This window comes from Falco cherrug, chromosome 7 (assembly GCF_023634085.1).
Source record: "Falco cherrug isolate bFalChe1 chromosome 7, bFalChe1.pri, whole genome shotgun sequence".
In the NCBI taxonomy this organism is placed as follows: domain Eukaryota; kingdom Metazoa; phylum Chordata; class Aves; order Falconiformes; family Falconidae; genus Falco; species Falco cherrug.
The window spans coordinates 69,983,964-69,997,394 of NC_073703.1; the positions used below are offsets into that span (position 1 = coordinate 69,983,964).

At 37.7% G+C, this 13,431-nt stretch overlaps 1 protein-coding gene across 1 annotated transcript in view; it reads left to right on the top strand.

Annotated features, from left to right (window-relative positions):
• The window catches only part of MYBPC3 (myosin binding protein C3), a 64,416-nt gene continuing 50,985 nt past the window's right edge, over window positions 1-13,431 (top strand). Inside the window, exons 1-5 of the mRNA XM_055716971.1 lie at window positions 1-150; window positions 9,222-9,488; window positions 12,046-12,141; window positions 12,407-12,493; window positions 12,640-12,788. Coding sequence (XP_055572946.1) covers window positions 126-150; window positions 9,222-9,488; window positions 12,046-12,141; window positions 12,407-12,493; window positions 12,640-12,788 — 624 coding nt within the window. The 5' untranslated portion in view covers window positions 1-125. The remainder of the gene's footprint in view (window positions 151-9,221; window positions 9,489-12,045; window positions 12,142-12,406; window positions 12,494-12,639; window positions 12,789-13,431) is intronic.

A 13,431-nucleotide genomic window follows, 5' to 3' on the forward strand; every position in this document is an offset into this window, starting at 1 on the left:
GCAGGATAGGGGCTTCCACCGAGTGTTTCTTTAGGGGGTCTCAAAAGCCCTGGAGTCTCATTCCTTTTTAATTTGCACCCGGCTTTCTAGACACAACTGGGAGCTTCATCAGAAACAAAGTGAAAATGCCAGAGCCTGTAAAGAAAACAGGTAAGGATGATAACTGACAGACAAAATTTAAGAACAGCTTGAAAGAGAAAAATGCGAGTAGCTTTTGTATGCTGGAGAAATGAGATGCCTCAGTGAAAAAAAAAAAAAAAAAGGGAAAAAATTGTATTTTATGAAGTTATAAGAGATGTTGAGTGATCTTGCATCTTGCAGAGAAATCAGTAAGTAATTTGGCAACCCTCAGCCACAGAATTTTCTGAAGAGACTTTGGATGATGAAAGAATAGAGGTGAAATGCATTTCATTCTCAGATTCTTTTAATTTCTTGTTTTCTTTCCCAGTCACCTTTAGGACTCTGAAAAAAGCTTGTAGTCTGTCTCTTGGGCAGTTAGGCAGTATAAACTTCGCCTGCTTTTGTTCTGGCTTTTTTCTCTGATAATTTTGAGGAAGTGTTATCAGCAATATTTGATGGTATTTGTTGTTATGAGATCTCCGAAAATTAATCAAATGGCACCTGGTTCAGAGCTTATTCTTTCTAGTTCTTCCAGCCAGTGACAGTAGAGGTCTAGGAAAAAAGAAGACACTGTACTATAAAGAACCTATGTGTATTTCTTTTCACTTAGGCTTCTCCATCATTTCCCCTCTAGCCAGAAGATAACTTGCCATTTTCAGAAAGCCAGGGCCACAGGGCCCAGTGCAAGTCCTGCCCCACTAGAAAAACATCAAAGATTTCAAACTGAGGAAAGTTCTAATTTAAAACTGAGAAATAAGGAATGACTCAGAGGCTGCCCACAGAAAAGAAGAGGAGGCCTAGGGTGGGGTGTAAGGTTCAGTGAATCTGTTTGTCTGAGAAAGAAGAGAGCCCGGGAAGCAGAGGCAGGGTGAGTTTAGCTTCAGGACACCTGTGTGTGGGTAGAGAAAGATGTCTCAGGAGCACTTTGTGTCTGCAGTTAAGTTTGGGAGAAAAGTTGTCAAAAGCTAAAGTTACGATTGTTTAAAAAGTGTGCACATAACCAATACCCAGGGCTGGAGAAAAGGGTACTAAATCCAGGATTCTTCACTTTTAGAGTTCTCAGTTCACTGATTCCAGAATCTGATACCCAGAATCACTACTACCTGGCTGTACCGTACAAGGTGCAGGCTTTTTTAATAACGTGCAGTATCCTGCTGTTGATACTTATTAATGTAGGCCTTTGTGCTTTGCAAAGAACTGAACAGACATTGGTCTCCTGTTAGGCTGGTTGATGGAAAAGTCTCCTGTGGTCACCAGAAGAAAAGAACAAGAACTTGTTAAAAACTGTCAATTTGGCCAAAATATTTGGAATTAACCACCACCAGAGGCAGACTACTAATGCAGCCCGTATCTCCCATTAAGAACTGCAAAGCACTAAAGCATGATTAACTCCCAGAAAGATTCTTTATGTTCCTTCTATATAACTCTGAAGCAACAGTGGTATCACCAATCCTTCAGTTTTATCACAACTATAACATCATTTCATGTTCTTAAAGCCGCAATTTCTGCAATCAGATAGTAGAATGGTATATCAAAAAGATGTATATACCAGACCTTCTGATTGTAGTGAAACTTTGAAAATATAAGCTGTAAACGTCCATCAATCACCCCAAAAATAAGACATTCATAATCATATTCTATATTTAAAGTCACTCAATTTTTTAGATTTACTGAAATGTCTAACTCTTCTGATTGACAATGCTAGCAAAAAGAAATATGACAGAGTAGGTGAAATTTGACAGCGTGATCACCTAGGCATTGTGCCTTTTGATTTCTAATGGTTTAACTGCCTTTACATTAACATTTTCAGTCTCTGTGGATGACAGGCAACTCTGTTTGTGAAGACGCCCACCTTTGCTAGGTAACAGTGAAGAGAAATTCTATTCCGGCTTCTTTCTCCAGAGTAACGTAACAGGTGTCCAGCATGACTAGTCTTACACAATCCTTGCAGACAAACCAGCCCAAACACTGTGATTATCACAGCAGGGGGAGGAAAAGCTCTTATTACCCACTCTGACGGAGACAGCGCAGTCACATGCCCCGTAACTTCTAGAGGGGATCTTCTCATTCTCCCCAGAGAGACGTTAATATATTTGGGTTTCTGTTTCATGTTGTTTATATAGTTCAAGCCATTTCAAGATGAGATAATGTTCAGCACAATCTCAGGAGGGCTGAATAATTATCTAGCTATTCATACTTGGACAAATCATGATTCCTGCCTTTCACAAACATTACCATTAAAACACTCAAGAACCCTTTATTATTTAGAGATCTTTAGCCTATATTACTGAAATTTGGGCATATGGTGTATAATAGGTAAAGGAATATGCTTCATGCCAGAGAATCATCAGAGATCTTCTGCTTATATCTGCTGTTTTAACAAACCTTTTAACATGTTTTTTTTAAAAAAAAAAGAACAGACACCAAAAAAAAACCAACCACCACAACAAACCACAAAAACTAAAACAGTGAAGTAGATTTCCCAAGCAACACTCTTGCACTCTAAGTTGTCCAACTAAAATACTTCAGGATAAGGCACAGCCTTATTTATTTAAAAGATACCAAGAGAACCGTCTTAGCTTTCCAGAAAATCTATTCACTCCCCAAGAGCAACAGGATTTAGAACATCTGTAGTAATTTAGTGTCAGAACAATCAAACATTGAAAAGCATCACTTTTTGCAGGCTTCTGTTGCAGAATCTTTATGTTGTTCTCCTTTGATTTAAATGTTTCATAGTTAATACTTGTTCGAAGGCTCACTTTTTGGAATGATTGGATCACATTTTTTGATGTAAAAATTCAGAAAGGTTAAAAAAACCCCAAGCATTTCCCTAACAATATTTTGTGACATTTTGAGGAAACAGCTGACCTTCTAAACACCAAATTTAGCAGATAAATGGGACTCAATGGGAAACATGTGCATTATTATATCTGGAAAAGAAGTCTGATACTACTTTCTCTGAAAATCAGTCAATTTTTACTCACTTATTTTATAGATTGAGTTTAAATTTTGCAGTTCAGGTTAGGAAATTTCACCAAGGGTTTATAAATAACCTGGCCTGTAAGTCCACAGAGGCTTTTGGTGTTAATATTAATAATCAATGTTGCATAATGAAGAGTAAACTGTAGAATTTTAGTCTGAATATAAGCTCATCGGTTTACATTTGCAAGCACCTAGCACTGTAAAGTACTGCTCCATGATAATGAACTTTTGCATTAAACTACAGTAATGCAAAAATAAATAATAATAAATCATATAGATATATCTTCCTCTTTTGTAAGTTAAGATTCAAAGAATTCAGAATAATCTGAACATTATTATCCCCATTTCACAGAAAGTATGATGAATGCATAGAGAGAGAGGTGACTCTGCTCAGTGAAACTATTTCTCGCCTGTTGCTCATGTTACAGGAATTTACAATCTCAGCTGCTGAAGTAGGCAAGGGAATGATAAGATTGAGTAGTTCAATAGCTTTTGGATCACGGAATGATTAAGCTTGTAATTGCAAGAAGCCACTTAGGTCCTGACCGAGGAATGCAGAGCATCTTTATATAGTTCCTCAGCAAGGAATTTAGAAGCTCTGTGACTGAAGTTGCTTATCCACAGTTTGGCTTTTAACTCCATGGAAGAGCAAATGGTATAAACAGAAAAGTAGATGCCAAGTGTAACTACTAAAGCAAAGATAAATTTTCAACATGAAGTCTTAACAAATTAAGGAATTCCAAAAGTTAATATTACTTTTGCAATATTAATTAAATACATTGGCCAGATATGTATTTTAATACCAAATACACAGAATATGCAGTAAGATAACTCAGCTTTGTGGGCAAAAAAACTGTGACTTTTTTTTTTTCTCATTATGCTCATCACAGATTTCTGCTGGAGTTTGTTGCATGTGCATTCAACCAGATACATTTGATTCTCCTGAAACATTTATATCTTTAACAGTTTTTATTTCAGAAAAGCAGAAATATAATTTGAAAGCCTTATCTAACACACATTCTTCTCAAGTACTTATCGCCCTCTCCTCCGTGTACATATCACAAATAATGAACGATGAAGAGCTGAAGTCAGAGGCACCACTCTGAAGAGCATGATGAAATGAAAATCAGGAGAATGGCTCTCCTCTGTCACTCTATCTAGTTAAAATCACTTTTGTGGAATCCACACTTCTTCCTCACTCTCATTTCACATCAAACATACTTCAAAATTCAGTGATTTGAGGAAAAGTTTTCCACCTAATGCTTGTGATTCTTAGCAAGCCAAATTATTTAAAGAATACGATTAGGAATTGAAATTATTCCAGTTATTTAAACATTATTTTAACATACATCTCACCTCCATTTTTTCTGGCAATAATCAAATTGGAATGTCTCTTTTAGCTTCTAATACTAACTTTTTTTTTTTAATTAGGGATACAATAGTACTTGGTAGCTGCTTACTAACAATTTGATGCTGTACAGAGACAAGAGAAAAACAGTCTCTGCCTCAAAACACTTACAAAATGAAAGCCCAGTAAACACATACATTGTTCAACAAAAGAAAAAAAGGAAATCATGATGATTAGTACAATAGATAGTGACCTGGGTATTAGTTTAGCCATTTTCTAGGTTTTTGTACAGGAGAGTGTGAAAAAGCTTTGAAGCAGAATAGCAAACTAGCTTGACAGTGGATGTGAGAAGGACATTGCTTCAAAGCAGGTCAGCAAGTGAGGGAGAAAGCAAGAAGGTGCTAGTATGAAGATTTAATAAATGGCAGCAGTAAGAAGGCAGAACACCAGTTTTATTACTTTATTTAGGTGAACAGTGAAGGAAATAATTTTTGGAACTTAAATTATTTCATTCTAGTTTAGTTTGGCTAAAAGCAAATACATTTTATATTTATTTAGCCTCCTGATTGAAAAAGTTATTAATAAATTATGATCAAAAGGCAATCTGATCATGGACCTCCAAATAGAGCTTTTTATTACTATTGAAGCTGTTAAGTCATGTAGCATGCACAACTGTACGGCTGATGTGTACATCTCCAGGTGTTATAAGACTTAAAGGATGGGTGCTGCCTGCAGCTTCAGGTAGCAGCAGTAATTAGCCACCAAGAAGTTTTTTCACAAGACTTATTGCAGACCATGTGCAGCCTGCTTCCTCTTCTGCCAGGGCTAGAAATTTGCTGGTTTACATTACTCGGATGTTTTATGAAGTTCTTTGCATTATGGAAGCTAGAAGTGATTAGGAAGGTCTGGGATATGAGAAGTGCTGAGAAATGGGTTAGTACACAGTGGCTCTAGCCTCGTTTTCTTTCATTAGCTCCATGTCTCTCTTACCTCCCCGTGTTAACAAAAGCAATTCCAATTCCAACCCCACAAAACACACACAGAGCACCTATCGCCCTCCTTCCCTTCAGTAACTCCTGTCATCATCAGCACTGGTAACTCATGTGCATCTCTGCCCTCTCTCCAGAATCACTATAGCACATTAGTACCAACGTCACCTTTCTCTCGCTTTGTGCAGGGTGGGTTAGAATCTGTTGGGAAGCAGAGAGTTAACAAAGTGAGTGGCAGAGGACATGGGCTACTTGGTCATCAGGTGCCCCAGCCCGATGGCTCCTAAGTGCATGTTCAACTGGAGTCTGGATAAACATGCGATAGTGCCTGAGATCTATCTGTCAGTGTCTGACAGGCACAAGAGCTGCAAGACATTCCACAGCATCACATGAGAGGTGGCACAGTCATCGTGTTTTCCACAGCCTGATGGTGGTGGTCGTATCCAAGCGTGTTTTGAGTATGGGATGGATATATGGAACTCAGAGGGGCGTATCTGGGTGGAAGCCAAGTTTGAAAGTGAGAGAGATTGCCAACTTGGGAATGTGTTTCTGATGAAAGCAAGCAAAAGCCTGATTCTCAGGACCGACAAGAAGTTTTGATTGGTGGCGTTTAGGAACATTCCTAATGAGGAAATAGCTAGATTAGATTGGTATAACCACACATGAAAAAAACATCTGCTGGTGAATTTGGATTTAAGTGGTACTTGAAGTAGCAGCCACAGAGAGGGAGACCAGGAATAGCTGATTACTCAATTATGTTTAAGCAGCCCATTTCTCCTCCAGAAGGAAAAATGATGGCATTCTCTTCACATGCTTGTTGAGCAATCTCTTCTGCAACAAAGTAATATCCTGTAAAATCTCCAGCCATACTTCACTACTTTTCTTTTGCAAACATGAGCCAAGAAAGATGGAAGGGAATACAGACTGATACAGAGACACTACTTTGGACACTGTCGCCCACTGACTCTGCTTCTCAAGTGCAGGAAAATGACCCATAAGAGTCTCCTTTACCTGTGAAAAAGTAGGTCCTCAACAACTGTTCTTGCAGGCCTTTATTCTAATGGGAGATTTTTGGCTTTTCCAATATTATGCTTTAGTGAAAGTACTCACAATCCTTTTCAGTTGGGTCTGAAATGAATCTTTTGGCAGGAAAGGGGGAGAGAGAGAGAGAGAGAGAGAGTAGGGGGAAAAAAAAAGACAAGGAGACTTACTTGTAAACTTCTACATACGTATCTAGATTTCCCAAAAGCCAGAAATATGTGGTCATGTAGATTACTCACTGTGCATGTAGTTCTGGCTAACAATCTGTTTTTGTTGAGTCATCTAAAGTAAATGTAAGAAACCTAATCACTTTGCAGGGTGTGCAGCAGATCGGAGTTACTTCCAAGTACGTATGTCTTGAAACCCTGCCATTTGTAGGCTGGAACCTTTACAGATCACATTGCTGTTAAGTAATTAATATATTTATAGATTTTTTTGTGCTTAAATAGGAGAGTGATGATGATAGCACTCAGAAACAAAAAAACATGCCTTTTTGCTGCTATATCTCTGGCATCACAGGGAAAGAAGCCAGCTAGTAGGTATTTCAGGAGTGGGTTCCAGAACTGGCCTAGCTCCCCACCGTGCAGTAGCCTGGCCACCTTTATGTCTTTTGAATTCTGTCCATCAAACCTGCTGCCTACAGTAACTCTTCTGCAATTATTCACAATACACTGCAACAAATCATACCCTGCTGCGTTATTTACTGAAGTGCAATACTGTATCAAAAGAAGTGCAACTGATAACAGGTATTTGAGTATTAACGCTGTAGTAGAGCACCCTATATTCTACACAGCACTATATTCTGTTTAAAAACAATTACCCCACTTACAGGACTGAGGTTAGAAAAAAATCAAATGAAAGCACACAGGGACATCCACTCCCAGAAGAAACTTAACGCACTTACATCTTAACATGGAAGAAAAGCAAGCAGAAGAGTACAACAGGAGCTTATTCCAGGCTGCTATAGGCTCAGTGCAAACCAAAACAGTTTTTTTCATCAAACACATAAAATGTGGGGAAAAAAGAAAAAAGAAAGAGAAAAATGTACTTCAGGTTTTTCATATAACAGAAGCAGGCAAAATACAACAGGTAATAAATTCTCAAGGTATTTGTAATTGATAATTTAATTTGTTTAAGCAGCTTTGAATCCTTTGCAAAACAATGCAAGAAACATGAACTGTGAGATGACTAAAGTCCAAAAGCCATCAGATGAAATCTTTGCAGATGTAACTCCACTGAGGTCAATTAATTTATTCAGTCTGAGGACATGCTACAGAAATAGAGATTTTGTGCAATGAACAGATGGTATTATTAGTCATATAACATTTATATTAGCTAAAGCACCTGTTTGAACATGAACATAAACTGTTTATTTTAAAATATTTCCATGCCATATTCCTTTCATTTTTATAAAGCAGAATCAAGAGTCTAAAGCTAATTATAACCACTGTTGTGGTATTTGGAGGAGTTCTTGTTGCTGCCCAGTAGGAAAGCCATAGACAATTTGCCACAGAGGTGACAGATGCAATTAAATGTGATGGAATTACTAATATTTTATAAAAGCTTGGTTATGCAGGGCTAAGTCAGTAAAAAGATGACATAATGATGCACAAAAGACATTCAGTGTATGAATCAATGTTAATTACTGGTATTTTTATACATTAACATAGCTTATTGCAATTAGCAAAAAGATAACAGATTTCATTAAGACCAAAACATGAGCATAAAATGAAAAACTTATTTCAAAATAAAGTTGAATAAATCTAAATAAATAAATCAGGACAAAGAAATTACTAAAATAAGTTACCTTATTAAATTCTAATCTTGAGAAAGTTTAGGATACTTATGGACTGAAATCATGATAAATTGCTTGCTTTCCAAATTCCTGTTTGTTGTGCTACTTTGATTACATATGAACCAAAACATAATTTGATTTATGCCTGTTCACCCCATATATTATTAATTTCATTAATTCTCTTTATAAGCATCATAAGTGCTCCTTGGCACACAGAGGAAATATTTTGATCCACTTTGTAATTAATTATAAAACTATTTGCTGTAGACTGCTACGTAGGCAAGTATTTTAACTTTTAATGCTGAATAAATATTTGAATGCAAACAACAACTCTTATTTTAGCTGGGATAAAATTACAAGGGCCATCATAGGAGAATGCATCTCTTTCCACTAAAGCCCTGATCAGTCAAAACAGAAGGTCTAAAGATGAACCACCCATTCATTGTGGTATATTAGGATGCAGGTTACTGCACAAACTGCACTTTTGTTGAAGGATCAGATCCTGATCCTATTTAACAACTGTATTAAGCAACTGTTATGACAGAATTAATATTTCTAAATAAAACTGCATGGCAAATTATTGTAGAGAGCTTGATATGTAAGCATACATATCGTGCCATCTTGTCATAAATCAAAACATTCACTTATGAAAAATCAGAGCTCATTACGGGGGGAAAGAAAGACGAAGATGGACAGTGAGATGAGTTTGCTAACCATTCCATTTTATTTCACGACAATATGGAGAAGATATGACACCTCAGTCAGAGATAAACTTTGTAAACTCAAAAGACAATTCCACAACTTCTCGGTGGAAAGTGTTGTAATTTATATCTTGCATGGGCAGATGGGACAGAAAGGAGACAGCTGTTGCAGCCACAACAGCTGACTACACCAGATATGCCGCAATTGCAAAACAGATTTTAGCGAGCCCTCTCTCTTTTTTTAGTTTCTGCATTTACCAAGAAGCCGAAGACAACAGAGGTGACAGCCGGAAGCACAGCTGTGTTTGAAGCAGAAACAGAAAAAGCTGGCATCAAGGTGAAGTGGCAGCGAGCTGGCACAGAAATTACTGAAAGTGAGAAATATGTCATCAAGGCAGAAGGAAACAAGCATTCACTGACGATCAATAACGTAGGAAAAGAAGATGATGTGATATATGCTGTAATAGCTGGAAGTTCCAAGGTCAAATTTGAACTCAAGGTCAAGGAACCAGGTACAGCGTTCCCTAAGCAATTGGCAGTTTATCAGTATTTGCAGCCCAACATACAACCTTCATGAAAGGCCCATGGAAATCAGCCTACCTTTAGCCCTGTAAAACCTCCCTACCAGCAATACATCCATTTTGCCCAATTATTTGAAGCTGCTCATTAATATTAAGCTGAGGAATACATTTCCTGTGGCTAAGGCACCAATTTCCAGATGTCAGAAATCCACACAGCAGAGATCACAGAGGAAATCCCAATGCATGACTTCAGAATTCTCTGTCAAGCTCTTCAGCTTAACTATTGAAGAGCAAAGCAAAGCCAGTTTTACCTAACCTGACCTAAACCAAGGGGCCTGCATCTTAGGCCTGGTATTTTAATTCTTTTAGATTATTTTATTTAAATACAAAATTGTTACAATTTGCAAAAAACATGCTGTAATGTTTTTAGGAACTCATAGGTTCCTTGAAATTGTCTCAAAATCACCTGCCAATAAAAATGCAGGTTTCAAGAGGGACTTAAATACAAAAAGTAACCTTTGTATTGTTACCTTGTGTTATTTGCATATCACCTATACTGCCTCCGTATGCATTAAAAGATCAGTTACATGGGAAATTGAAAAACTTCCCCAGGCCTTTCCTGGGAAAAATCTATAAAGACCCCAATTGTCTGGATTTTTCTCATGAAAAATGCCTGAAGATGCTGAGGATAGATGAAATCACTCATTTTTTGGAACATGTTGACCTTCCTGATCCCTTTTTTCCCCCCTCCAAAATGGTCCCCACTTACCTCTTCTGGTACTTTAATTTTCCCTATTTATTTTGGTGAAAAGCCTTAAACCCCAATTGTTTATCTTGCCTCCTCTCCTTTGCTACCACTTGTTTATTCTAGCAACATGCTGGTAGTGAGATCTTCTGGTCAGCTGAAAAGATACTGGTGAATATTTAACAGGGGACAAGACATCCTGTTCCAGATAAAAAGACAGTGTGTGACAGGTTATGAGGAAAGGAAAATCCTACAATTTAACAGCTGTCAGAGCATATGAAAGTATAATCCTGCTGACTATCTCATCCTGAAAGTAAACAGGTACATATTATACTAGTTATATCTTCCTCATTTTCTTTCAGGTTAGTTCCAGGTAGACCCTGCTACAGGCAGACAGTCTACAAATAACAGAGTTACTGAATTTGGAGGTGTAATCATCACCTAAAAGCAAGACACCTCTGACAAGCTCACATCAGGGATGGAGATATCATGATGGCAAAGGAGAGATAATTTTCCTTATACATTATATATTGGCCTTATATATATATATATATATATATATAGCCTCATAATAAGCCTCTTCTAAACAGCTACACAACCAAGTTGTGAGAGCATCTACACTGCATTAGGTAGAATAATGTTTAGTTCTTTCCAGTAAAAATTAAGTTGAAATTTATTTGGACAAGATCCAACGGGATACCTTCTAACAATAAAAGTGGTAGAATTTGATACTTAAGTATTAAAATAATATCAATTTTAAATCACACTGTTTTCTTTCAAGACACAAATACAGTTTAGGGAAAAAAGTATAAATTTTCTGAGAGCGGGGTTGGCTCATGTTCATATGTTTGCAGACACTGTCTTGCTTTTCAGACCTTACTAAGATGAGATTGTTAAAGAGTAACTGGATTACCCATTATTATTTTAACAAACAATAATATTTCTGGCTCTTCATTATCAAAGGAAAGGAAAATGGCCCCTAACATGCCCAGACAGAGCCCCCTCCCTTTGTGGCAGAGGAGCCACTCAAATTATTCATCACAAAGCACAACAGGGCCAGAAATCCCTGGTGTTAAAAACCGTGCAAAGAGCCAGGAAACTGCATGCAGGACTTGTGTGAGAGGTAGGCGAGACCCTTTGGAAGTGGCTCTACCACCTATGGAAAAAAAACCCCAACAAATCTTGCTGCAACTGATCTGTTTCAAGAAATTCTACCTCCCTCCATCTGTCCCAGTTGCTCACTCCTACTCCCTTTTCGTACATTTCTATCTTCTCTATTGTGCCAAATGCATTTGCCTGAATTTGTCTGTGAGGTCATTGTTTAACTGAGAGGCCATAAAATACCATGAGCCAGGGGAAGAAACGATAGACGGATTTTTTAAATACTTTCTCCATATCAATTACTGGCAGTGTCTAGAGCTTTACTCAAGCTGCACACAGCAGTAGCATTTGGAACATTACATTCCAACAGCAGTTAAACAAAATCTCATGAATAAGCAAATTGTTTACAAAAATAATAGCTGTGTCATTTTTTATTACCTTTCCTATTTAGACCACTGATGTTAACATCAAACAACAGTGTTATTCATCAGCTGACAACTTTTTACACATCAAGACTATACAATTTAAAAATCCAGCTTCAGTAGGCCCCTTCTGCTTCCAGCACATCCTCAAAGTGCTAGAAAATGACAGCTAATCCCTCTGCATGTCCTAACATATGTTAAAAGCTGTTCTTTTAAAAAATTTCTTCGGAAAGGAAGTAAAACATGACTTTCTCTAACCTTGGCTTACATTCATTTCCAGAAAAGAGTGAGACAGTCACTCCTGCTGAAGCTGCTCCAGCCCCAGCTGCCCCAGAGCCACCTGCTCCACCAGTAGAAAGCAGCCAAAACACAGAAGGTAATAGAGAATTAACACTCTTAACCAAGTCTGGTTCATTAACAGAAGGGAAGAACGGGAACATGGACTCCTTAGAGTCAGTGAGGTAGGGACGGGAGCTGAAAGCAGACCACTAGTGATAATGATAGACAATAAAGAAGAAGGAATCTCAGAGACTGAAGAAACACATTGAGATATTTTGAAATGACTTAACAAATTCACTACACAGGCTGTAACAGAAGCTGATGCAGAAAGTTCTAAGCAGTAATTCTGATGTTTATTTCAGTTGCACCTGCTGGGACTCACCCAGAAGAGCCTCTAGACCCTATTGGGCTCTTTGTGACACGACCCCAGGATGGAGAAGTTACTGTTGGTGAGTACAAAGTGTGAGTCAAGTGATGTTTGTAAACTGCACCTGTTGCTTAGACTATTTAGCTCTCAGTGTACAGGATGACAGCAGTGATATAACAGATAAATTAAACACTTCATAATCTTATTTTAACCTACTTCCCTTACAAGGTGGAAACATCACATTCACTGCCAAAGTGGCAGGTGAGAGCCTGCTGAAGAAACCATCAGTGAAGTGGTTCAAAGGAAAGTGGATGGACCTGGGAAGCAAAGTGGGGCAACACCTCCAGCTACATGACAATTATGATCGAAATAACAAGGTACAATAGGCAGAGTAAGGTTCTCCATCTTCTGGATACTAATCTTTAATCTGAGGAAAAGACAGGAATATTTCGATATTAAGGTACCCAAAGCTACACACAATGCTATACTTATGCATAGAGGTCTTGTTTTGACCATGCAGGCAAGAGACAAGCACTACATAGAGACTCTTGTACACATTATCTACAATGAAATGAGATTTTCTCATTCCTGTAGGACTAGGGGAGTAGTTTTTGCATCTACTGCAGAATTCCCTCCATCTTCCTCTCAAGTAATAGATACCTGTTATGTTTAAGAGAAAACAATAGATCAGACAAATCTTTGAGTATGGTCTATCCTGGGTTTAGTACATCAAGCATTCAGCTACTAGTGTTGGAATTTATTCTTGTCTTGCATTGTCTACACTACTTTAAATACCTGAGTAAGATCCAACTGTACCACAAATACATTTGAAAATAACATAAATCAGGAATACAAGATAGTCTGTACCATGACTTCTCAAGCCTGTGTGGTATGTGAAACACTACTACCCTCTCCTGGATGGAACAGAACAGACTTGCTCACATTAGCCACTCCTTTTGCTCAATTTTTAAATGTATCGTATACATTCTGGGTAGAGGCTGTATTTGTTTAATGAAAGCT